This window comes from Centropristis striata, chromosome 24 (assembly GCF_030273125.1).
Source record: "Centropristis striata isolate RG_2023a ecotype Rhode Island chromosome 24, C.striata_1.0, whole genome shotgun sequence".
NCBI classification, from domain to species: domain Eukaryota; kingdom Metazoa; phylum Chordata; class Actinopteri; order Perciformes; family Serranidae; genus Centropristis; species Centropristis striata.
The window spans coordinates 17,891,183-17,917,264 of record NC_081540.1 but is presented as its reverse complement, the minus strand read 5'-3'; the positions used below and the strand labels follow the sequence as shown (position 1 = coordinate 17,917,264).

Sequence of the window (26,082 nt, the reverse complement as noted above, 5' to 3'; positions counted from 1 at the left end):
GAATAAAACATCAAATAACAATAATTACTGCATTTCTGTCACCACAAAAATATAGTAATGAAGAGATATTCAGTATGTGAACAGTATTCTGTCGTTTATATACAAGATTAAAGTGATTTATTGCAAATGTATTTCTAGTAATACACTGTATTTCTAAAATACAGTAAAAAAAAAAAAAAAAATGTAAAAAGCTGCTGCCAGTAAATTACTGTAATTTTAAACTAAAAAAGTTTTACAAAATGACAAAACACAGCCAAACTGTACAACACCACTTTATTGAAAACACGTAAACACACTTTAAATCCACTCACAGAAGTAACATTCGTCTAATCATCAGATGTAATATACCCGGATTAAATCTCTAACTGTAAAACTGAGTCCCAAAATACACTTCAAACTGTTGATAGTGAAAAGCTCAAAGAAAAAACACTGCAGCGTCAAGCTTAAAGCAATTATACACATTACTATCAAGTATTTACAGCTCTCTTTAATATGTCAGCATCATAACAACAAGAAAAATAGTTCTGATTTAATGTGCGTTCAATATAATTTGATGACCCATGGGCGAATCTGAGGAATCAGCTTGGACAACATGATGTTGACTATTAGAATTGTGGATAAAAAAGTGCATCAGCATGGCCTCAGACTGTCGCCCATGTTTCATGGCTGCTACGGCAAGCAAAAAGAGCCAAAAAAGCTGAGTAATAAAACTGACGAAATACACAGAGTGCAGAAACTATCCACCATAGCGGCTCGTTTCTGTCTGATTCCTAAAAGCCTTAATTTCTTGCAACAAATAGGAAAATTTGAGACCGGTTTCCATCAAAATCATAAAAAGCTTGTTTTACGTTCACCTGTTTTTAAGCTGCACTGACACTTTTTGGTCACTAGGGGGTGGAGTGGAAACATATAATCTTGTTCGCAAACCCTATTTGTTTTGAATGAAAGTATATTATTTTGATTATAGTTTGGGTTAAGTCTGCACCATATTTTGAGAAAAAGACCTGACCCTTTAGCTGATCAATGCTAATGCTAATAATCCTTGAATTTGCCACTACAAGCGGAACCTTTCACATTAAAAGTGTCATTTGATTCTTTAATATTAAAATATCGATTGTTGCAGCTTTAAGAAAATAAAACTTCAAGGAATCAGACACATTTTTTGCAGAGCACAAAGTTTGATCTGTAACACGACAACAAACAAAAAGCTAATTTTATACTGTACGTTACATTTAGACGTCACTTTCTCTTTGTATTTCACATCACAATCATTTTATACTGAAAAGCTCCTTCTGCTGGATTTACATCCAGTTACATGATGATTACGTCAACATTGTTGTGTTAGGCAGTAGAAAGGATAACTGTACATTCTCAAATAATAGCGACTGGTTTTAGTGAGTAATTTTCTGTTCATGCTGTATTTTAACAGATTCAAATGCAACACTGAATTCAATAAGTTCATCAGAGTTATGTCACAATTTCTCTTCTCTCAAAGAAATATTGTTTTCATTCACTTATTATTTCCAATAGCTTATATTTTGTAGTTATGCTAATGCAACTATACTCCTCCAGCCTCTTGTTTCTGATAGGCTTTTAGTTTGAAACAACTGTAGGAAGTTGAGTTTTATTGGCAGTAGTTTAACAGCAGATTAGAAGCTGTTGGAGTGAGCAAGTGAATAAAAAAAAAAGTATTAAGAGTATCAGAATAAAGGGCTCAGTGTTTTTGTGGCCTTCATCAACAACCAGCCAGTATTTGTTCATATTAGTGTAATTCTACGAATACCTACTTTTATTTGAGAATTTACAATACATGGTTTAGGCAGACATTAAAGGGTCGGTTCACAACAAAACAAAAAATAAAAAGGCAGAAATGTCGGAGGCAGAAATGGCAGAGACAGATATCTCCCCTTCAGGATTTAAGGTGCTAAAGAAAATCCTCCAATTGAACCATTTAGGTTTGTTTGATTCCTACCACACACTCATTAGAGTTCAAAGACATGGAGGGAAACACAACACTGTATTCAGACTGTATGAACTGTAGTTACCCACCAGCTGAAGGATTAAAGAATTGAAGTTTTGCTTGAAGTGAACGGAAAAATAAATGATACAATTGTATTTTTCAAGTTGTGGTTTAAAGGGATGGTTTGGATTTTTTGAAGTGAGGTTGTATGAGGTACTTAACCGCAGTCAATGTATTACCTGCAGTAGATGATGGTTTGCCCGTTCCCAGTTTGGAGATCCAGACTGCAGACGGGGGACTGACACAAAACATATTTTAACCACCTAAACAAAGGCCCACCCTAAAAATCTTATACCCATTTATGTATACGCTATATTACCGATATGTCCACCGATTTTTGTTGCTATCCACAGCTGTTTCATTTGGCACTACTTTTTGTGTTCCTACGCATAAGTGCACTAATATGCTTCGCGAGCTGCCGCAGATCAGCGGTTTTGGTCAGAATCCAGTTGCTAGTTTTTGTAGGAGACATCACAATACAAGAATGTTAAAAATGAGTGATAATGACAGTGATGTTGAAATGCCATTCAATATGGAGAGAAAAGGTTTATGCGTAGGAACCAGGCGGCAACCTCCGGGTCTGAGCAGGGAGGCAAACCAGGAAGTGCCTTAAGCTGTATTCTACTGAAAATTCCAGCAGGGGGTGCTAAGTGTGGCTGCAAAAGCATTTTTGTCCATTAATTTCAATGCAAAATGTATTGCTCCCTGTATCGGAAACAAGATGGCGACGAGTGTAACGCTGAACTCGATGCTTCCAATGGGCCACAAACCAATGGGTGACGTCATGGTGACTACGTCCATTATTTATATACAGTCTATGGTAGGAACATGGAAGTTCTACGGTTGTCAAAAGTAGTGCCAAATGAAACAGCTGTGGATAGCAACAAAAATCAGAGGACATATTGGTAATATAGCGTACACTTAAAAGGGAATAACATTTTTAGGGTGGGTCTTTGTTTTGGTAATTAAAATACGTTTTGTAGTCTGTTTCCTACCTGGAGCACACACCTGGTTTTCCAAACTGGGAATGTGCAGACCATCATCTACTACAAGAATACACTGACTGTGGGTTTTACAACCTCACTTTAAAAAAATCATAACTTTCCCTTTAAACTATTGGGCAACGGAAAGTCTAATTTTTCAGACCAAAGGTGACACATTGATGTTAATTTGAGTCAAGAAGGCCACTGACTTTTCTTGTCAACTTGTGTGCAGAGGGTGTTTAGGACGTCCTGAGCAGGTTGCTGAAGACTGAAATTTGAGAGAACAGAACAATCAATGCAAAGAGTCTGGAGCAGTTTCATTCATTTTGATTTTTGTTACTTTGTCATTCCATATTCCCACAGCTTTTACTCTGGATATGTTAACCCTTTGATACACAACATATTAACACCTCTTCTAATGCACAACAGGGGTCAAAAATTACCCGCATTCATTCCCCAAGTTATTTAATGCTTGCTGTGTATTTCTGTGCTCTATCTTTTGATATCAACTTATTTTATGATTGACTATTCCAAGTATTCTTTAAATATCTTGTTTTTGATTAGAAACAGATCATTATTTCCATTTTGCCTCATGCTTTATGTAGAAAAAGTTTTTGTATTATTACATAGCCTTGCTAAGTAGCTTGGTAAGCTAACTACTTAGCTAACTACTTGGCTAAGTAGCTTGGTAAGCTAACTTCTTAGCTAACTACATGGCTAAGTAGCTTGGTAAGCTAACTACTTAGCCAAGTAGTTAGCTAAGAAGTTAGCTTAGCAAGCTACTTAGCTAAAAAATGGATATGGGTCATTATTGACCCATGTTGTTCATTAGAAGAGTAGTGACACAAAAAGGGATTTCATTAAAAAAATGAATAAAGGAAAACATAAAATTAGGATGTATGATGATCGAAAACAAACTAATTGAGGAAAACCTGGAATACTGAATGATGAAAATAATTTATTGCAAAGACATAGAACATAAAAACTATCGGGTCACTTTAGACCCATGTTGTGCATCAAAGGGTATGATATAAAACGTCTTATTCCCCGCCTCATAGACACTCTTTATACATATAATTTAATTCAGAGGGAAATATTGTACTGAACAAAGACACTTACCTTGATTGTCATTCCGACCACTATGTTGGCCTTTACCCATCTCTGGGTCTGCACCTAAACACACAATAAATGTCAACAGCTGCTGTGATAACAGTATTACACTTCCTTTAACTTGATTTCTATATGTTGTCGATATGGCATCCTTATTGTGATGGAAAGCATACACACCTCCCTGTATCTTGAAGCAGAGTTTTTTCTTCTGGTAAGCAAAGTAACTGGATGCTGCTCCCAACAGAGCGACTCCAACAGCGCTGACAATCCCTGCAATCGGTCCAGAGCTGGCCGCTGCATGACAAAAGACAATCATGGAACTATATTAGTGTTCAGTTTACATGTTAATACATTCATCCTCTGAATGCTTGAGGGCTTTAGTTTGTGGATGTAAATTTTCACGAGGCTGTGATAATTCTAGAGGTCACAGCAGCTCATTTTATACACTATCAAGTTTCAAAATATGTTCTCACTACAATGGCGACTATGGGGATTAAAATCATCACACAAATCCATCAGTCACATCTTTCAAGTGATGCCCAATTTATGCAAATCATAGACGTTTTTGGGACACTAGTATGCAGAAATATTCAAATGCAGTAGGTGAAAATAACACATTTTGATGCATGAAAAAACGTTGTGGCCTTAAACTACATGTTAGCAACACACATTGATAAAATTGGGCTCATACCCGTCATACCCGATTTATGAAACTCACAGACTGTTAAGGGACCCCAGTATGCAGAAATATTCAAATGTAATAGGCCAAAATAACTAATTTTACTGCACAAGGAAAAAATGTATGTTATTTGCCTTAAACTGCATGGTATATGCATAAAGCGGGCATGTCTGTAAAATGGCGTCGGTTCTCCAGCCTTACATTGATCATAAATCAAAACTCTATGTGAAGATTGTTATTAAATCCTTGTGTCCGACTGGCTATTCCTGTTTTATATATATTTAACTATATATATCCAATATATATCCAAAGTAACACTATATATATAAAGCGGGTAGGAATAAATAAGTGTTTACTGCTTGTGTTGTATGAATTCTAAAATGTGTGTCGTTTTGGATAAAAGCATCTGCTAAATGACATTTTAGAATTGTAGACTTGTACTTCTTCCTACTCATTTTTCAACTTGAACTATTTAGGTTTAAGTGAGAGAATTTGTTTATTGAGACTGACGTCAAGGTTTTATACAGGCTGTCCTTTTTTTGCTCTTTTTTATATGTATTACATCATTGTACATTGTCTGTTTGGTTTGATTTGTTTGTTTTGCTTTTAAACATGTTCAAAAATAAAGATACTGATGATACAATCATCCATTGATTCAAAAGTTTGACAGTATTCTGAAGTATAATTCTTATTGCAGTGAACTATCATGAACACAGTTCCCCACAGGGTGGCAGTGTATACCTTTTGAATAAAGAAAAAATGTTGTGGTCTTTGCCTTAAACTGCATGTTAGCAACACACATTGATAAAATTGGGCTCATTCCCGTCATACCCGATTTATGCAACTCACAGACTGTTTAGAGACCCCAGTATGCAGAAATATTCAAATGCAATGGGCCAAAATAACACATTTTACTGCACAAGGAAAAAATGTACGTTATTTGCCCTAAACTGCATCGTATACGCATAAAGCGGGCATGTCTGTAAAAATGAGTCGGATAGGTCTGGCCTCTACAAGGCAGTAGGTTCTCCAGCCTTACATTGATCATAAATCAAACTCTGTGCAGATTATTATTAAATCCTTGTGACCGACTAATTATTCCTGTTTTATATATATCTGAGTATATATAATGTTTTCAAAACATAAGTTTCACTAAAAGTTGGCATAACCTACTCTGTACATTCCCATCAAGAAATTATTATTTCACTATAACTATTGAAAATCAGGTTTTATTCCTTTTTTTTTCTCTTGAAATTAGGTCTAATTTTGTATATTTGACTAAATGATAATGAAAAAAATATGAAAATTATATATCAATGTGTTAGTCATGAGTTGCCTTAAAAGGTGAAAAAAAAGTTGGTAATCATTTTTTTTTACATGTCCTAAAACCAGTCTGATGTCATGGGGTCCTTTTTGACCCCTGAGGAGCACAGGCGCTATAAAAAATTTTAAAACACGTAAAAATGTATGAAGAAAGTCGAAATTTATATTATCTATAAAAGATGCAGAGGGGCACATATGCTGAAATTTCAAGCAATTCTATGAAAGTTAACCTATATTAATCGTATGTACCCTCCTGTACTCTTGGGGTCCTTTTTGTTTAACATGTTCAAAAATAAAGATACTGATGATACAATCATCCATTGATTCAAAAGTTTGACAGTATTCTGAAGTACAATTCTTATTGCAGTGAACTGTCATGAGCACAGTTTGCCACAGGGTGGCAGTGTATACCTTCTGATTAAAAACAGAACTTGCACTGGCAAAAAGTTCCCAGAACAGATTGTACAGAAGTTAAAATGTAGTTATATAAACATGAAGACACTAACAGAGGGGAATCAGTCGGTAAATCTACCACGGGGAATGAAAAGAAAGCAGGATTAAAGTGAATACACCCAAGCTCCAAGGCAGGGTGGGGCACTGAGGCAGCACACACACACACACACACACTGGTTGCGTGAATAGTGAACCGCAGTGAGTCATGAGGGGGAGGTGTGTCTTGTGATTGGGCTGTGTGTTAAAACAGGGCGTTGTCTGGACATAAAAAAATAAAAACAGGTTGGCAACTGGCTGTATGACTGACTGCTTGGAAATGCTGAGCATGTGGGCACTCTTCTTTCACACACACATGCAGCACACCTGAAGTGAAGTTGCTGTGTGGCTGCTGTGTGTTAGAATGTAGCCACACACTCTCACACACATGTTTTAGCCCTTTGAACCCTTGTCTGTTTTTATCTACAGGCTTATGGTTATTTTTGGGAGCCGTTTTGAACGACTGTTTTAGTTTGTGAACATGTTATCAACGCACTACACGTGCTGTATACGTGCATATGAGTGGATAGAAGAGATTTTTCTGTGGATATACAGTAAGAAGAATCACGACATGTAGACCTGAATCCAACAAGGACTTACCTGCATCTTGTCCATGTTTCTATCTTATCAGTGTTATCAGTAGTAGCACAAGTTTAAAACTGTTTAGAATACTATGATATGGACATATTAAGGCCATTTCCATGCTCAATTATGTCTCAGACCTTGGAGCAGCTGATTCTACGCCTACTGAGAGCTTAAGTCAAAGACAAAGTCGACCCCCTGCAGTTTGCATGCAAATAACACATCGGAGTTTCTGGGACATTAATGAGCAGCACAGGGGCTCCACAAGGCACTGTTATGGCTCCATTCCTGTTTACACAGCGGACTTCAAATACAACTCTGAGTCCTGCAACATCCAGAAGTACTCCGACAACACTGCTATTGTGGCGTGTACCAGGAATGGACAGGAATTTGAATATAGGGATCTGATAAAAGCCTTCAGTGACTGGCGTCACAAGAACTATCTCCTACTGAACACCTCAATGACTAAGGAAATGATCATAGATTTCCACAGGTTCAAGCCCCCTCTTCAGCCAGTGAATACCTGTGGGGTGGACATGGAGGTGGTGCCAAGTTCTAAGTATCTAGGTGTATACCTGGATAATAAGTTGGACTGGTCCCTAAACACAGACGCTCTCTACAAAAAGGGGCAGAGCGCCTCTTTTTCTTCTTGAAGCTCAGATCTCTGGACATCTGTAGTAAGATGCTGCAGATGTTTTATCAGTCTGTGGTGGTAGTGTGTTGTTTTATGCTGCAGTCTGCTGGGGAGGCCGCATCAGACACAGAGATGAAGGCGGTTGGACAGACTGGTCTAAAGAGCTGGTTCTGTGGTTGGAGCCAGGTTGGACACACTGGAGGAGGTGGTGGAGAGATGCACTGTCAAGATGTTCGAGGCCATCTTGAAATACCCAGATCATCCGCTACACAAAACCTTTATGGACCAAAAAAACAGCAGTGGACGGCTCCTCTCTCTCCGTTGCAGGACGGAGAGATACAAAAGATCCTTCTCTCCTACAGCCATCAGGCTGTCTCATTCTAACAGAGATTCTACCAGACTAACTGAATTTACCCTCAGGGATAAATAAAGTAAGTTTGATTTGATTTTTTGATAAGATGTTGCAGCAATTTTTGGGTTGGTAACATTTGTTACACAGATTTGGTCCTAAATGTAACCATTTGGAGAGTTCTGGCTGCTACGAGACAGTTGGTTCTCCAGCCTTACATTGATCATAAATCAAACTCTATGTGCAGATTGTTATTAAATCCTTGTGTCCAACTGGCTATTCCTGTTTTATATATGAGTATATATATGTCCAAAGCAACACTATATATATAAAGCGGGTAGGAATAAATACGTGTTTACTGCTTGTGTTGTATGAATTCTTAAATGTGTGTTTTTGCCTTAAACTGCATGGTATTAGCATAAAGTGTGCATGTCTGTAAAAAGGAGTGGGACAGTACAGACTGTTGGTTCTCCAGCTTTACATTGATCATAAATCAAACTCTTTGTGACCTGAACACTGACCATTGCACAAGTTGGTTTTATTCATAATGCAGTTCACATCTTCATGCCGTTATTGCAATAACTATTAAAGCAATGTTACAAATTCCATAAAGACTTGAGTCCAAAGGGGAAAAAAAGCTTCAATAACCCACCATAAATACATAACATCCTGAGCATTACCAAAGAGCACACAGAGAACTACTCATAAGCTAGAAAGTGCCAAAGGGAAACCCAGCATCTGATCAAACATTTGAAAGTTTATACAAGGACAGGGAAAGAAGAAACACCATAATGGAAGTTAACACCTCTGCAGCAGTAGAATGGGTGCTGCTATGTAAAGAATGTGTGCAGACAGACACTCATCCAGGCGTGTCCTGGCACGAAAAAGCAAAAACTTTCCTTGTTGAAGACGCAAATACCATGTAATTCCATGAAAATAAAGAAAGGTTACTAAATACAGCGTACAGATCACATGATCTTTAACTGAGCAGATGTTTCTTATTTTACAGTAACAGTCACAGTGCTCCATTCAGTGACTCATCAGATCACTTCATTTCCTGTCACATGAGCTTATTTAGAGGACAACAATGACCTAAAAGAATCAAAACAACCGACATTAACATGTATAATCTATTTTCAAGAGTACCTGATGCACTACCAGATCTGTGGTGTGTCCACACATTAACAGAAAGGGAACTATAGTGCTGTAAACTAAGAACACAGGAATGAATCAGGGTGGAGAGTGAATGCACACACCCAATTACAGGGTGTCTGGTAAGTCTGGAATAACAGCGAGAAAGTCAACACTACATTAAATCTTGCAGCCTGGTTGGTTTTGGCCTCACGCGCACACTATCGAGTGCTTCTTGTTTTACTTCAAAACATTTTACACAAATATAGTGAATGTCCATAAGAGAGAGTAAGCTAGAGGTCAAAGGGCACAAGACCTGCCCCCAGTGGAGCACACCAGCTGTCGTTAAGTGAATTTTGAAATGTTGCATTAAAGAAAATGCCAATTTGCGACGTTTCCATCAACTTGTTTTAGAGCGAATAAACAAAGCTGCATTAACGTTCTTCGGTCAGTAGATGGCAGTGTAATGTATTGCTGTAGGCTAATCCGTTAGGGCTGGGCGATATATCGATTTAAAAGATATATATCGATATATTTTTAAATGCGATATGGAATTAGACCATGTCGCATATATCGATATAAAAAAAAAATTATCTCTTAATATATAAATGCTGCCCTTACTATGGTTTGTCATATTTAGTTCTTTTGTAATGTTCGTTATTCTTTTCTCATATAAATATATTTATTTCGGAAAAAGATTGGCCTTTTTTATTTCATAGGCTATTTTTATTTAAGGTATATATTTTTTAAATGTGCACTTCATGGAGCTTTGATTTTTTTTTTTTTAAAAAAGGTACTCCTGTTATACAGTATTTATGTTCACTTAAATAAATGGTTTCAATAAAACTACTTGTGACATGTCATATTTGGCTTTGACTGAACATTTGCTCTCACTTTGCGATAAAAATATCAGGATATATATCGTATATCGATATTCAGCCTAAATATATCCGGATATGACTTTTGGGCAATATCGCCCAGCCCTATAATCCGTCAGTAAACAGTTAGAAGAAGAAGAGATTGCACAAATCAAGTGAAACGAGTGAAACAACAACAAAAAACGTCGCTAATCAGACAACTTTGGCCATCCACAAAAGAAAACGGAGAGAAGTCTTCAGGAATTGGATTCAACTGGGCAACTTATAATTGTTCTTTCATGTCAGAGCGGAAACAGCTGATCAGTCATGTGAGTTAAATGTTTGCTACGTCAGAACTTATTCAGAAAAAGCATTTCCATCTCCCGTTAAGTGCATTAACAATTTTTCAGAAAAAGACAAAAAGTACCTTAAAGGAGTGTAAAAATTGTATGCGCATTTTCGAAAGTTTCATAGAATTTTGGTGTCTCCATCGAGCTTTACTCATGCAAATCTGAAAAAATGTGCAGAGGAATTTGTTGATGGAAACAAGACTAGTGAATCCAAAACGTTATGTTTGAAAATAATGGGTAAACGGAAAAAAAAAAAAAAAAGTCTTGTGATTCTTAACTTTTCAAACAAGCGGCTCATTGAATCGACAAGTCTTTCCAGTCATACCCAATTTATGCAATTCCAACACTGTTAAGGGATCACAGTAGGTGAAAAAATGTGTGGGGTTTTGCCTTACACTGTTTGCTATTAGCATAAAGTGGGCATGTCTGTAAAAAAGGAGTCGGATGTTTCTGGCCTCTACAAAACAAGACGATATTTTCTTTCAAGATCAAGTCCGTCAGACGTGAGGTCAAACTTTTGTAAAAGCGCCAATCAGAACTTAAATGGACTGATGGTTCATGGCATAGCCTGCAGCAGTTGCATGGCCCTCTCTAACAGAGGAGCTAACATTTGCTTAAAGTTGGACATCCACATATAGAATTCCTCTGGCATGTTAGCATTTAGTATCTTCAGGATCTGGCCCCATGGAAGGTCTGGATCTGCAACGACACACAATCGAAGCAGGTTTTAGCCAAAGGAACCAGACCGGGGAACCAATATAAAAATGTGAAACTAAGCCAACTGTCAAGTCATCATCAGAGACACCAGTTCTGTCTGTGATATGAACTTAAACTGATCAGAAATCTGAGACAACCCAGCTGACACCGTACGTCAAGAGTAGAGGCTGACGAATGCACAGCAAGGTGCTGCCCTCACAGCCACAAGCACAACAACACGTAAATAAAGACGTCAAACACCAACACAACAACTGTTGGATCAGCCAAGAAACAGAAGTAATGAACACGGCTTCCTTTAAGACGGGAAACAGGAAATTCCCCATAAAATGTCAAAAACAGATACGTTCTGCTGGGAAACATCGAGATTCCAACACTGAAACAATGACAGGAAGTAGAAGAACAAGATTAGAGATGGATTTACCTTGAGTCTGATCAGCACCACCTGTGAGGAAAACAAAATGCAAATCAGTATACAGATATCTATTTAAATTATAAAAGATAATACAATTATAAGATTAATACTGCGTTGACTCCTTTTTGTTCAGCCCTCCAGCTAAGCTACTGTAACAAATGTTAAATTATACTCCTTTGTGTATATGTTTAAGGCTTTTATGTGATAGGTAGTTTATCTGGTATCTGTCAAGGTGTCCTGTGTGAAAGTACCAGTAGGAAAACAGGAACCTTTTTGTTTTTACATAAATGCTAGTGCAGACATGCTCAACACATGCTCAAATGAGACTGAAATTGAATCATTTATATTGGAATTGGAATCGCTTAACTTGAATAATTGCATTCATAATTTGAATTTGTATTGTTCAGTTTGAATCATTGCATTGAAAAACTGAATCTGAATAGTAATTTGAAATGTATTAGTTTGGAACTGAACATACAGTTGTCACAATTCAAATTCAGTTTGCAAAATTAAATTTCAATTTTCTGCTCTTCGGCCAATCAGCACCTCTGTTTTTTTTGTAACAATTGTTAAATATATATATATATATATATATATATATATATATATGTATATTTTTTTTTCTTAAAAAAACAAACAAAAAAAAAGCACTTTGTGGACGCTGTTTTTAAAGGTGCTATATAAATATCATTATTATTTCTCCAGAATAGCTAGCTCCACTTTTCACTAAAAGAAATAGTAAACTTGTCATGCTACAATGGAATAGAAAATAAAACGAATAAAAGCGTACCATCAGGATTGTATGCAGGGTCTGGATGATTATCTGGGTTCAAAGGAAAAAGGAGAAAAGTTAGAGCCAATGGGAGGCAAGAGTGAAACATCTGCTTTCTAAACTGAAATAGATACAACAGTCAGATATTCATTCAGCATGAGTCCAGTTGAGGGGTTGTGTGTGCAGCTAACTGTGGCTGCTTCTTCATGTATACGATGAAGCAGAATCAGATGTGAAAACCAACCATGTGGCTCCAATTACACTGGGAAGCCTTTTTCTTTCTTTGGTAGAAGAACAACTAATTACTTCCATGCTCTGACTAAACAACAGTATAGGGACACAAAGCAAAGAACAACAGGCAGCAGAGGATTCCTTTACATGGACACTGGAAACTGACTTTTCAACCCTTGCTAGCAGTTAGCATTTTAGACTCTTTGAAAAAAGAATCGAGCATTAAACATGTTTTTAACAGTCCTTATGAACATTGAAAACTTGTGATCTGTAATATTCATTATTGACCCTCTGAACCACATCATCGTTTACAAGTGTTTCAGTTACAAAAAGTAACCCAATCAAAGCTTAAAATTGTGATATTTATGTCAAAATATTTATTCGGTGTCTCATTTGAAACGTTGCCAAAATTAAACCTTTAGTAAAAATGAGATCCTGCCAAAAAAACATTACATTTTGCTCCTCAGCTACACTGATGTCATGGTGGATTTTGCTGAGACAAACAGCATATTCACTGAAAATCTGTTTACACAGAACTAAGAGGAGAGGACAGGACAGGTTCTAAATAGAGGTTCTAAAATGCAAATAGTTCAATATGTATAGCATTTTTCCAATATCTGTGACACTTGAGGGCACTTTATTTTATAAATAAATTCCATTTTAATCCAATTAAAACCCCCCAAAAATCTGAGATATTATTCTCTTTTATGATGTATGTCATAAATATGTCATATATATATGTATATATATATATATATATATATATGTATATATATATATATATATATATATATATATATATATATATATATATATGTATATATATATATCAGTGAAATACAAGGCCACAGTGTTTAAAATGAAAAAAAGAGCAAAAAACTGCCTGGGGTTCGGAGAGTTAACTGTATTGGCATTCCTTCGAGCCCAAAGGGATCATATGAAATACTGCTGTGGAAAATAAACCGTCTGAACAGATACTCTGAGGAGTTTCACTTCTTTAAAACAAATGATGTTAGTAATGCAATGCTGTATTTACTTGTCATATCAGCTAAATTAAAACAATACGTATAATGAAATATATATATATGTATGAACAAACAAGCGCGTCACAGCATGTTTGCCAAAGAAGTGTCAATTTAATTAAATTTCTACCTTATTAACTATGCAGGAACATACAGTATGTCCTCCTACCAGGCGGCAACCTCCAGGTCTGAGCAGGGAGGCAAACCAGGGAGTGCCTTAAGCTACATTCTACTGAAAATTTCCAGCAGGGGGCGCTGACGAAGGCTGCAGAAGCATTTTGGTCCCTTCATTTCAATACAAAATGAGAAAACTTCTCACTTGATTTTTTTACCTCAGAATTTTACACTATGGTCTCAATCGCAAGTAAAAACAAAAGACAATTTGATTTTAATAGTTCAAATAATGGCCCCATTTAGAAGAAAATAGAAGATGTTGGAGAAAAAACAACACTTTTCACTCCCCTTCAGGCGACATGGATATATATAATAAAAAGTTGCATGTGACCTGCCCCTACATGGATATGCCAATCAGAATTTGTTACCATGACTTTAAACAAATAATGTGTCATTCTCTTGAGACACTGTCTGAGTCAGCAGTAGTGAAGGACAATGGAACACAACAAAAGAAGGAAAGACAAATATACAAACTGTGTCCAGATTCATATGAATCAATCTTCTTCTCATAAGTCAGAGAAACTTGGCACATATTTTTAGATTCCATGTGATACATTCTGAGGTCATCATTATCTCTGATGTCAGTTGAGAATAAGTAGGAAGTTTTCTTCAGTATCACAGTAATCCAGTGATAGTTATCGGAGGATGTTTTTTTGCAACCAATTTTATTTGAAGAAAACCCCAAATTGGATTTAACAGAAAATCTTAATTTAAAGTGCTTTCTGCAACCAGTCCCAGGACTCCAGCTATAACGTTGCTCACAATGGAACTCACTGAATAAATAGCAGCATTAAACTTCCTGTTAACATCAATCCAAAGCATGGGAACTCCAAAAGAGAGTGACTAAAGTACGACCATGAAAGATAAAAACAGTACGCTGAGATGTCATTTTGGGATGTGGGGGTCATGTAATAAATCATGCAGTGTATATTTATCTTGAAGGCCTGCAGTGTGAACACACACTGGTGCATTTGGGTGACATCTGATCAGCATAAAAATAAAAAATGTAGAAGCAAAGTAAACCATAGCTATAAAATTACAGTGAAATCTTAACAATATTCTACTGTATCAATGTCATACAGTGTCATACTGCATATTGCAATTCAATCTGGGAGAAAAAATAAAACCACTTGGACCACTTTTACCAAATAAAAGTGGTCCAAGCACAGAAACTTGTGGGACACCATGACTAACATTACCGCACAGTGTCATTCTGTATATTGAAAAAATATATGATTACAGTAGTACAGTAGTAGTAGTAGAATGTCATTATTGACAGCAATTTACTGTAAATTAAGTCTGAAAAGTTTTGCAGTGTACTGTAAATATTCAGAAATTTACTGAGAAAAATGTTAACAGTATTGTGTTGTAAATTTACAAGAATACAGTAATATACTGCAAATGTATTCCTGGTAATGCACTGTATTTCTAAATAAAAACACAGTTCTTTGCAGGTGAAGCTGCTGCCAGTTAATTACTGTAAATTTACACTGAAAAGTTTTACAGTGAGCCGGCAGCAGAGGAATTCCAACCCAAATCACAAAGGAGAAATGTTTCAGGTTGTAGTGATGTCTTACCATCTGGGAGACCTCCCCCAGGCAGTAACTCTGATAAGTCTGAGTCATCAAAGCTTCCACCACCTTTAAGAAATAAAAAACACAATGTATAAAAAAAATCATCATTACACTCCTACTATTCACAAACTGGTTATACTTGTACAAACAGTAATACTTGAGCCAATCCAAAACAGTATCCAACTTACAACTTTCACAAGAACAGGAACTAAGAATATAGATACAGCTGTTGTTACCTATCAATTATACTTTACACATATGTATATACATTATATATATATATATATATATATATATATAGTTTTATAATAAAGAGGTTCAGTAATTGTCTCTGGATGAAATATTTTTAGTTAGCTAATTTTAGTTTACTGGGCTAGTTTATTGTGCCACTTGACTAGCATTATATATTTTGAAAAAATCTGTAAATGTAAAAACATCTTTAGTGATTATCATAATTTTCCAGAGAGGATCCACAGTCATGACTTTAGTATTTTAAAGGATTCACAAAAGTTACCCAATAACACAAACAACTAAACAATGGTGGCATTAGTAGAAAGATCTGAGGTTCAGTGTCTAGATCTAAAAAAAAAAACCTGTTAAAACATAAAACTCACCTCCTCCTGTGTTTGGTGGGTTTACAGGTTTGGGTTTGTCAGGTTTGGGGGGATCTGTGGGTACAAAGACATTATGAGCATAAACTGGAAAATAAAAATATTAAAAAATGTAGGAATTAAATGCCATTTAGAGCTATTAATAATGTCATATCAGAGAGAGTTTCCAACAGCTTTACCTGGTCCCAAGGCATCTTCTAAATCAAGTCCAAAGCCACCTATAACACACAAATACACATCATTTAGACACTGATGAAATAACAGTTTTTCGGTAAAACTTGTTTGCATGTAACTAAATCAATATCAATGACATTTTTTATCAAGGTTAAACAGGAAATGAATGGAGGAAAAGGCATGGCCTGCAACAAAGATCTTTATCTCTTCAACCAATATAACAAACGGAAATCTACAAGAAATACTAAAACAACCTGTGTTTATGATTAGTTTGTTTATCAGTGTTGACTGTTTGTTACTCACTCAAACATCTTTATAGCCGAGATGTGGGCATGCAGCCACACTTTTACAATGCCATCCATCAGGTTTAACCTGATTGTTTTAATCACTTATTAAGAGGTAAAAACACCCTGGAGGTCATGTTTGATTCTTTTTATAATGTGCCTGCAAAATAATAGAGCGCAAACGAAACAACATATTTTTGTAGGCTAACCTGGATGTTAGCATTGCAATGACTTGAACTTCACTACAGTTAGCTTCAGACGGTCTCCGACAAGCTAACCAGCCATATGAGAAGCTAGCTAAACCGTAGAGTGATAAATTGTTGATTATCAATCTACAAGAGTTTGCAAGAGCACTGAAAAACACGACTAGAGGCAGTAAGGAGGACTAATTAATTTAGATTTTTTTTTAAAAGCAAAGTGAAGCATAGCTGTGAAATTACAGTGAAATCTTAACAATATTCTACCGTATCAACGTCATACAGTGTCATACTGCATATTGCAATTAAATCTGGGAGAAAAAAAATATGATATGAACGCCTTTATTTTTTTATTTCCAAAAGGAAGCATAGTGTGTATAAAAGTGGTCCAAGCACAGAACCTTGTGGAACACCATGACTAGCATTACCGCACAGTGTCATTCTGTATATTGAAAAAATAGATAATTACAGTAGTTTATGAGAATGCCATTATTGGCAGCAATTAATTGTAAGTTAACACTGAAAAATTTTACAGTGTACTGTAAATATTTAGAAATTTACTGAGAAAAATGTTAACAGAGGACTAGTGAAAGAGTTCCTGTCCATGTCCAGCGTGATGACATTTATTGTCCCCGACAACCACTGTAGTCTCATTTAGCCACTTGTTACCAAGAAACTTTTTAAAGGACACGTAAAAACTTTAGAATTCACAAGTGGAGGCATATACTAATGTATTTAATATTGTACAACAAAGCTTGAACATCTCTTCAGCTTGTGTTAACCACAGATCTTATTTCAGCCATCTAACCACCAACCCACTCAAAATCCTTATTGAGTTTGAGAGGAGTACCCCAGGGCGCTAACATGCTAACGTACTTCCTGGTTTTAGGACTCATTCCTGTGGTGTCCTATTTACATATTTTGGTATATTTCTGTGGATTCTCCAAAAACACATCCTCTGACTATCTACTGAAAAGGTGAGTCAATCAGCCAATAGTTGCTCTTGCCCACAGCCACAGTGACTGTCTGGTGTGTGTGTGTGTGTGTGTGTGTACTCATGTAATGGAAGCCAACCACAACTAGTGTTACCACCCTCTGCGTGACAGCATCTGGGTCATGCTTTTATCTTGGTTGAAACAGTTCAGTGTGGATCATAATATGCATGCAACAGTGTGACTGGTGCAGTTTGTACCAAGGTTATAATAGTTTTGGATTTTTTATTTTTGTGATTTTTTTTTTTTCAAATTCAGTTAGTTTTAATTCCTTTTTTAGAGTGAGTTTGCTAGTTTTAATTAGTTTTTATTTTAGTTTGTTTTTCTTAGTTTAAGTTTTTTGTAATGGGGTTTTTGTTGGGTGCCACATTCAATAGCTTCACAATAAATGCTTTATTTATTTTGTCTTATCCATCTCACACCCCAATAAGGTTATTAGGTAAAAAACAAAACAAATAGATGAAATAGAATTCATATCAATAATCTTGCAATAATCTTATTATACAGTTGAATATATAGTTCTATATGCGGAAACACTGGTATTTGTCTTTTATAGGAAGTGTATAAGCACTGTTTTTTATATGCCACTTTTTACTGCTATCATTTATTAGATGCTTTTTTATTGAATTTGCATAAGCACTTTTTTTAAAATATTACGTGATATTACGCCTTTTACACTGTATGTTTGTTTTATGTACTGTATGTGATTGTATGTCTATTTGGACATTGGAGTCTGCAATAAAGTTTTGATTGATATCAAAAAGGTTTACATATGAAAAAAGTTGACAAAGACGAAAACGAAGGACATTTTCACTATAATTTTAGTTAGTTTTGTAACCATAAAATACAGTTTCAGTTAGTTATGTTTTTTAAAAAACTCATCGTTTTTATTTTTATTTCAATTAACGAAAATGTTTTTTCAGTTCTAGTTTTCGTTAATTTCGTTAGTTTTCGTTAACTATAATAACCTTGATCTGTACCAGGTGTTGTTATAGAATCCAGTTACTAGGTTTAAATAAGAGCCATTGTGTGACATGTCAGTACTACATTTATCCTTAATTACAACCCAGAAACAAGTTGAAACAACTCAGAAACTGGCATGACAGGTATTACTATTACAGTATCACAGTCAGAGTGTGAATGTGTTGACTACAGCCTCCTTTAAGGTAACTGAAAGAGTCACATTGATAACAATAAGGGTTCCTTGTGTCCTTGTTAGACAGAAAAGTGATAAGATTTATTCCTAAATACTGTTAACCAAGAGCATAACCTCCACAGGGGACATGTCTCCCCCTTATTGTTAAAAACCTGGTGAGCTTATTGTCTAACAACAGATGGTATTCAGTGAGAGGTGAAAAGATACAAACCATCAGTTTTTGGCTTCTCTGGGGCCTTCGGCTGCTCTTTGGGTTTTGGAGGGGTTGGATCTAAGGAACAAAAATAATTGAGTAGTGTTATTATCTGACATTTCCATCCAGCATCCCCATGAAGCTCAGTGCCACTTTTAATTTAACAGGACCGAGGCAGTGTTAAGACTCTGGTCTGGTCTTACGAAAGCTCCTGACATTAGCCGTGTTTCCTTTTGGGGGAAGTGGCCAGGAAAGTCTGAGGCCACACCCTCTAAAATGTCCGCTCACTCTGCGTGTCTTCATTACAAAATGGCCCCCAGAGGGATTTAGAGACTCCGGAGTTGACGTATGGTTTTGGATCATTGCGACGGATTAAACACGGGAGACTCAACTGTGGCTGCTGTCGCTAACTGTGCACAACGTCAACAGCTGATGATGAACAAAGCAGCATGGCTAATTATGCGCAGTGTCTCCGCTGATCATAAACAGTGATCGTGAATTAACCGGCATCGCTAACTGTGCACAGAGTGAACACCTCCTGCTACAGCAGCACATACACACTGTGCTGCTACAGAGCTAACTGTTAGCCTGTTAGCAATTTGCAGACTTGACGCTAAGAGGTTAACATCCCCTCCGGCTCCAGCTGCAGCTGGGAGAGAATCGTTCTTACTCTTTTTAACGTTCGTTACGAAGAGCCGCCTGGCCCCGCTGCTTATTAAGAAGAGCCGCCTGGCCCCACAGCTCGTTAAGAAGAGTAAGAACAAGTTTCCAAAAGTCTCCAATAACACCAGAAAAAGGCACTGGATTTGTCACCAGACGCTTTTTTGAAAAATAGTCGCTAAGGGGGTCTGAAAAGTCGCTAAATATAGCAACAAAGTAGCTAAGTTGGCAACACTGCCGGCTTTTACAAATGGCGCGTGTTGTTGTGGTGTAGAGTACTACGTCACATCCTGCTGAGTGTTCTATCCAATCAGTAACCAGGGTTTTTTCAGGGGAGAAAAAAGGCCCTGCTCTTCAACATGGCCAAAAAAAGTCTGGTCAAAAGACCACTCTGTAAGACTCGTATTCAAATTAGGGACGTTTCGGCGAGTGAGACCCGCCTCATTCCGGGTATTGGGCTGTAGTGGAAACAGCCCTATTGTGAGCTCTTTCAGATGGCTGAGCACATAGGAATCCCCCCCAAAACTCCCTCATATTCCCCGGATGTCCGCACCTTTAAAATCTGTCGGTCCCAACTTATTTGCGATATAATTTTACTGCCTACTGCAGGGAACCTTTGGAACATCAACTGAGGGAGTCAACTTACACACAATGACGGACGGTAATTTATTTTACATTACTTGACTAAAAGCAAAATCAAAGGTCAAACAACTCATCATCTGGGGCCCGTAAAAGTGGACTTCTACAAACATGAATCATACATGAATGACATTAAGTCAAAATTCAAAAGCTTTACCTGGTCCAAAGGCATCTTCTAAATCAAGTCCAAAGCCACCTATAACACACAAATACACATCATTTAGACACTGATGAAATAACAGTTTTTCGGTACAACTTGTTTGCATGTAACTATATCAATATCAATGACATTTTTTATCAAGATTAAACAGGAAATGAATGGAGGAAAAGGTATGGCCTGCAACAAAGATCTTTATCTCTTCAGCCAATATGGTGCAGAAGTATCACAAAAACTACAACAAACAGAAATCTACAAGAAATACTAAACCAACCTGTGTTTATGATTAGTTTGTTTATCAGTGTTGACTGTTTGTTACTCACTCAAACATCTTTATAGCCGAGATGTGGGCATGCAGCCACACTTTTACAATGCCATCCATCAGGTTTAACCCGATTGTTTTAATCACTTATTAAGCGGTACAAAAACCCTGGAGGTCATGTTTGATTCTTTTAATAATGTGCCTGCAAAACAATATACATTTTTTGGTATATTTCTGTGTATTTTGGAAAGATCAAGGGTGACCAAAAACACACACTGCAAAAAAGGTGTGTCTAAAAACAAGATAAAAACACTAAATCTGAGGGAAATGATCTTGCTGCATGAACAAAAATATTCTCTTGACAAGATTTCTTAAGAAGAAGAAGAAGAAGAACATTATTTTATTAATCCCACAATGGGGAAATTCAACCTCTGCATTTAACCCATCCTTTTTTACACACAAGTGAACACACCATGCAAGGAGCAGTGGGCAGCACATTACTGCAAGATAAACTATCTAACACTTCTAAATCTAAAGTTTTTTTATCTTGGTAAGAAACAAATAATTTGCAGGTCACTCTGCTCGGGCCAGTTCATCGCTGCTTGCAGCTTTAATTTATCTCGTTTTAAGAGTTAATTTCTTATTTTAAGCGTACAACATGCTTATTTCTAGATTTAATGATCTTAATTTAAGAAATCTTGTCAACTGAAGCTGGACGTTGTGGCTGGGGAGAGGGACGCCTGGAATGCCCTGCTTAGCCTGCTGCCCCCGCGACCCGGCCCCGGATAATCGGAGGGAAATGGACTTTTTTGCAGAGCATCCTCTGAATATCTACTGAAAAGGTGAGTCAATTAGCCAATAGTTGCTCTTGCCCACAGCCACAGTGCCTGTCTAGTGTGTGTGTGTACTCATGTAATGGAAGCCAACCACAACTAGTGTTACCACCCTCTGCGTGACAGCATCTGGGTCATGCTTTCATCTTGGTTGATACAGTTCAGTGTGGTTCATAATATGCGAGCAACAGTGTGACTGCTGCAGTTTCTATGAGGTGTTGTTATAGAACAAGAGGTGAAAAGATACAAACCATCAGTTTTTGGCTTCTCTGGGGCCTTCGGTTGCTCTTTGGGCTTTGGAGGTGTTGGATCTAAGGGACAACAATAATTGAGTAGCGTTATTATCTGACATTTCCATCCAGCATCCCCATGAACCTCAGTGATCCTTTAAATTTCTCCTTAAGTAGTTTGATCACCCTTCTAGCTTTCCTCAGGTGTGATGGAGAGCAAGGTTATTGTAGTCAACGAAAACTAACAAAATAACGAAAACAAGAATTTAAAAAAGTTTTTTGTTAACTGAAATAAAAATAAAAACAAGAGTTTTAAAAAACGATAACTAACTGAAACTGTATTTTGTGGTTACAAAACTAACTAAAATTATAGTGAAAATGTCCTTCGTTTTCATCTTTGTCAACTTTTTTCATACGTAAACCTTTTTGGTTGATTTGAAATCTATTTCATCTATTTCGTTTTATGAGTTAACCCTCTGGAGTCACCAATTACGCCAACATTATCAAATCATATGACTTCTTCATGATGTCATGGTGTAAAAATGAAGCAGTTTGTTTCCCTGCCATCAACTTCCCTCTAAAATACTGGTTTAAAACTCCATGCCAGTATTTGTTTGATGATGATTGGCCAAGTAAAACCTGATATAAAGTCAAATATATTTATTATAAAAATATAGAACTAGATGTTATCCTCATTTTACCTCTTATATACAACTTGTGTCCACATTTGCAATGTTTTGTTGTGTTTCTTTGGGTTCAAAATGTTGATCCAGTAAGTCAAAGTGAAAAAATAATGATCAGGTCACAAAGGTGAGGTTGTGCTGATGAAAAAAAGATACCAATATGATGTGGTAAACATTGTTTTAAGTGTTATATACAGGCAGAATGAAAAGGATTCAAAAACTGCCAAAACAGCCCCAGACTCCAGAGGGTTAATAACCTTATTGGGGCTGAAATGGATCAGACAAAGGAAATAAAGGCAAAATTTATTGTGACTTTTTTGAATCTGGCACCCAACAAATAGCCCATTACAAAAAAACTAAAACTAACACTAAAACTAAGCATTTTCCAGAAAATAAAAACCAGCAAACTCACTCTTAAAACGAATTAAAACTACCGGTAACTGAATTTGAAAACAAAAAATCACAACGAAATTAAAACTAAAACTTAGGGCTGGGCGATATATCGATATAAAAGATATCTCGATATATTTTTAAATGTGATATGGAATTAGATCATATCACATATATCGATATAGTTCAATTTTTTTTCTTTCTTTATATATAAATGCTGCCCTTACTAGAGTTTGTCATATTTAGTTATTTTGTAGTATCAAGTATAAAATATAAATATATTTATTTGAGAAAAAAGATTAGCCTATTTTATTTCATAGCTATTTTAATTTAAGATATTTTTTTATTTGAATGTGCACTTTATGGAGCTTTGATTTAAAAAAAAAAAAAAAAAAAAGGTACTTCTGTTGTTATACAGTATTTATGTTCACTTAGATAAAAAAGTTTCAATAAACTACTTGTGACATGTCATATTTGACTCTGACTGAACATTTGCTCTCATTTTGCGATGAAAATATCGGGATACACATCGTATATAGATAGTCAGCCTGAATATATCTGGATATGACTTTTGGTCCATATCGCCCAGCCGTACTAAAACTAATGAAAAATCCAAAACTATAATAACCCTGCTTCCTACACAGAAATACTCTCCCTGACCCAAAACAATTCACTTGGCCACACCCAGGTCCAGATTGGAATAAGAAAAAGAGGAAAACATTTTAAATCCTGCAGAGAAAGTCACTCACTGGCATCATCGAGAGCATCGAACAGGTCAAAACCTATGTGAGGAAGACAAGAAGGAACATTAGCATGTATATCAACAGTGGTAACAAGAGTTCAACCTGCTGGAGTAGCAGGACAACATCACACAACCCCAAAACAAGCAATAACAATAAGCATTGTTCGCCAAGTGTGTGTGCAATATACAAGGAATCTGACTCTCATTTTACAATACTCTTAGGGGGGATTAAATAGAAAAATGCCTAAGGTCTGAGACTAACATTAGAGCCAGACAGATATATCGATATTGGCCAATCAGAAGCATATCAGTATTGGTGTATCTGCTGTCCGATATGTGCCGTTTTGAAAACTTTTTTTACACAATACAGGTACATCTCAAAAAATATAATTTTTATAAATATAATTCATTTTTTGTGTCTTTTTAAGTGTCATAAAAAGACACAAAAATAAAAAAAAATGAAAAAAAAAACAAAACCAAAACACACATAAACACACAAAAAATGACCAACCAAGTATTGAGTGTATAGAAATGAAGATACTTTTCAGAAGCCTGACATTTGTGCTTAAAATACATTTTTTAATAATCATATGTAATATTCAAATTTTCTGAGACACTGACTTTTGTGTTTTCATTATCTCTAAGCCAGAATCATGAAAATTACAAGAAAAACAGGCTTGAAATATTTCACTCTATGCTAATAATGAATGAATCTAATGAATCTATTTAATGTAGGAGTTTCACTTTCTGAAATGATTGAAAAAAAATATAGAACTTTTTTCATGATATTCAAATTTTTTTAGACGTACCTGCAATATTTTCTCCATTATATATAATGGAGAAAATCTCCCTTGCCGTAATTTTTTTAAATAGTCAGCAATTGACTGAAATTGAGCAGTAAAGATGTTTATTTCACTGTTTATCGTATTCTTATTGATTCTTTATAATGTATAATACTGTATTACAATGTTAAATATTCATTATTAATAAAGTTTTATGTTTGAGAAAGTAGTTCTCTGGGTACATTTGCAGAGTTGTGAAAAATCGGTACACGATTCACATTAAAAAGGTCTACTTTCATTCCAGCTCAAAAAATGATTATATCAGCCATTATATTGGTAATCAATAACTTTCCCCCTCTAAAATCAGAATCTAGGAAAGTAAATGTATCCATTATAAGATTGTACAGACCATAGATATTAGTTTACACTGAAACTGTTTAAATGGGTTTAACCCAGGACTCTAGTGGAAGCACATGTGTTCTGTGTTTGGGTGTTGAAGGGAGTCACACAGTGTGTTTGCTGGTTGCCGTGGCAGCGCTGACTCACACACCGAGCAGCTCTGAAGCATGAGTCACTCCTAAGAGTGAGTTGTTTCTCCACAGGAAAGCACATGCCAACAGTTTCTGGCCATGAGGCCGAAATAAAACGCGCTTAAAGCTCTACTTACATGACTTCCTGTTTTATACTGTACACAAGCATGAACAGGCCAGAAGCTCAGGATGTCTGATATAAACTTCACAGTATCATTTCACAAAACCACTGCAGCTTTGTGTATATAATTGCAATTAATTAACTGTTTACTTGCTTTTTTAGTGAAGCAGCGTAGTACCAGATACACTTATAACATTCATACCAAGCTAATGCCAATATTAGTCATTCATTAAACATGTCTTGCCTTGGAGAAGCTGAATGCTCCACTATGCTGATGATGCATTTGAATAAATACACGGCTGCCCAAAAAAGTTTGGAATAATTACGTTTGTTTTTTTTGGTTTTCTGTTAATTGCCATTTAGAGTGGTAAATACATCCATCCACCCATCCATTCTCTTCCGCTTATCCGAGGCCAGGTCGCAGGGGCAGCAGGCTAAGCAGGGCATTTTTATTAATGTTTAACTAACTAAATAATTTATAAATGGCAAATACATGGTATATTAATGTAAGATAATAGTTAATTTACCATTAACAAACCAATAAATTATAATTAATAGTTTATTAATAGTTTTGTTGCACTCATTATAACAGTTTAACACCATATTAAGTATGTTAATGATTTTGAAATGATTCATATGCCTTTAAGAAATTAGTTGAAAACATTTAAAGATTGAACATGTATAGCACTTTGTAAATGGTTAATAATTGGTTTCTAAACCATCTATAAACATCACTTAGTTGGTTATCGTAAAGTGTTACCAAATATAGAACTAGATGTGATTTGAAAATACTTTATTGGGCATGATTGTTTTGAAAGTTTAAAAAAAAGCGTTTTTGGGGTTAAATTTTAATCCAGTGAGTCAAAGTGAAAAAATAATAATTATTACTATCAGGTCATATAGGTGAGGTTATGATGAAAAAATGATGCCAACATGGTAGGGCTGGGCGATATATTGATATATAGAAAATATATTGATATATTTTCAGATGTGATATGGAATTAGACCATATCGCATATATCGATATAGTTCAAAAA

General features: G+C 35.9%; 1 protein-coding gene across 2 annotated transcripts in view; it reads right to left on the bottom strand.

Moving 5' to 3' along the window:
* Nucleotides 1-256: 256 nt before the first annotated feature.
* The window catches only part of cd99 (CD99 molecule), a 28,578-nt gene continuing 2,752 nt past the window's right edge, over nt 257-26,082 (bottom strand). Inside the window, exons 2-13 of one of the 2 annotated variants that reach the window (XM_059327954.1) lie at nt 23,620-23,652; nt 21,819-21,878; nt 20,473-20,511; nt 19,035-19,094; nt 16,200-16,238; nt 16,024-16,077; nt 15,413-15,475; nt 12,427-12,459; nt 11,646-11,666; nt 4,291-4,407; nt 4,123-4,176; nt 257-3,271 (exon numbers count right to left, since the gene is read on the bottom strand). In XM_059327954.1, the coding sequence (XP_059183937.1) occupies nt 3,243-3,271; nt 4,123-4,176; nt 4,291-4,407; nt 11,646-11,666; nt 12,427-12,459; nt 15,413-15,475; nt 16,024-16,077; nt 16,200-16,238; nt 19,035-19,094; nt 20,473-20,511; nt 21,819-21,878; nt 23,620-23,652 (602 nt within the window). In that variant the 3' untranslated portion in view covers nt 257-3,242. Of the gene's footprint in view, nt 3,272-4,122; nt 4,177-4,290; nt 4,408-6,340; nt 11,207-11,645; nt 11,667-12,426; nt 12,460-15,412; nt 15,476-16,023; nt 16,078-16,199; nt 16,239-19,034; nt 19,095-20,472; nt 20,512-21,818; nt 21,879-23,619; nt 23,653-26,082 lie in introns of those variants that run through there. The other variant, XM_059327955.1, reaches the window with a different exon arrangement.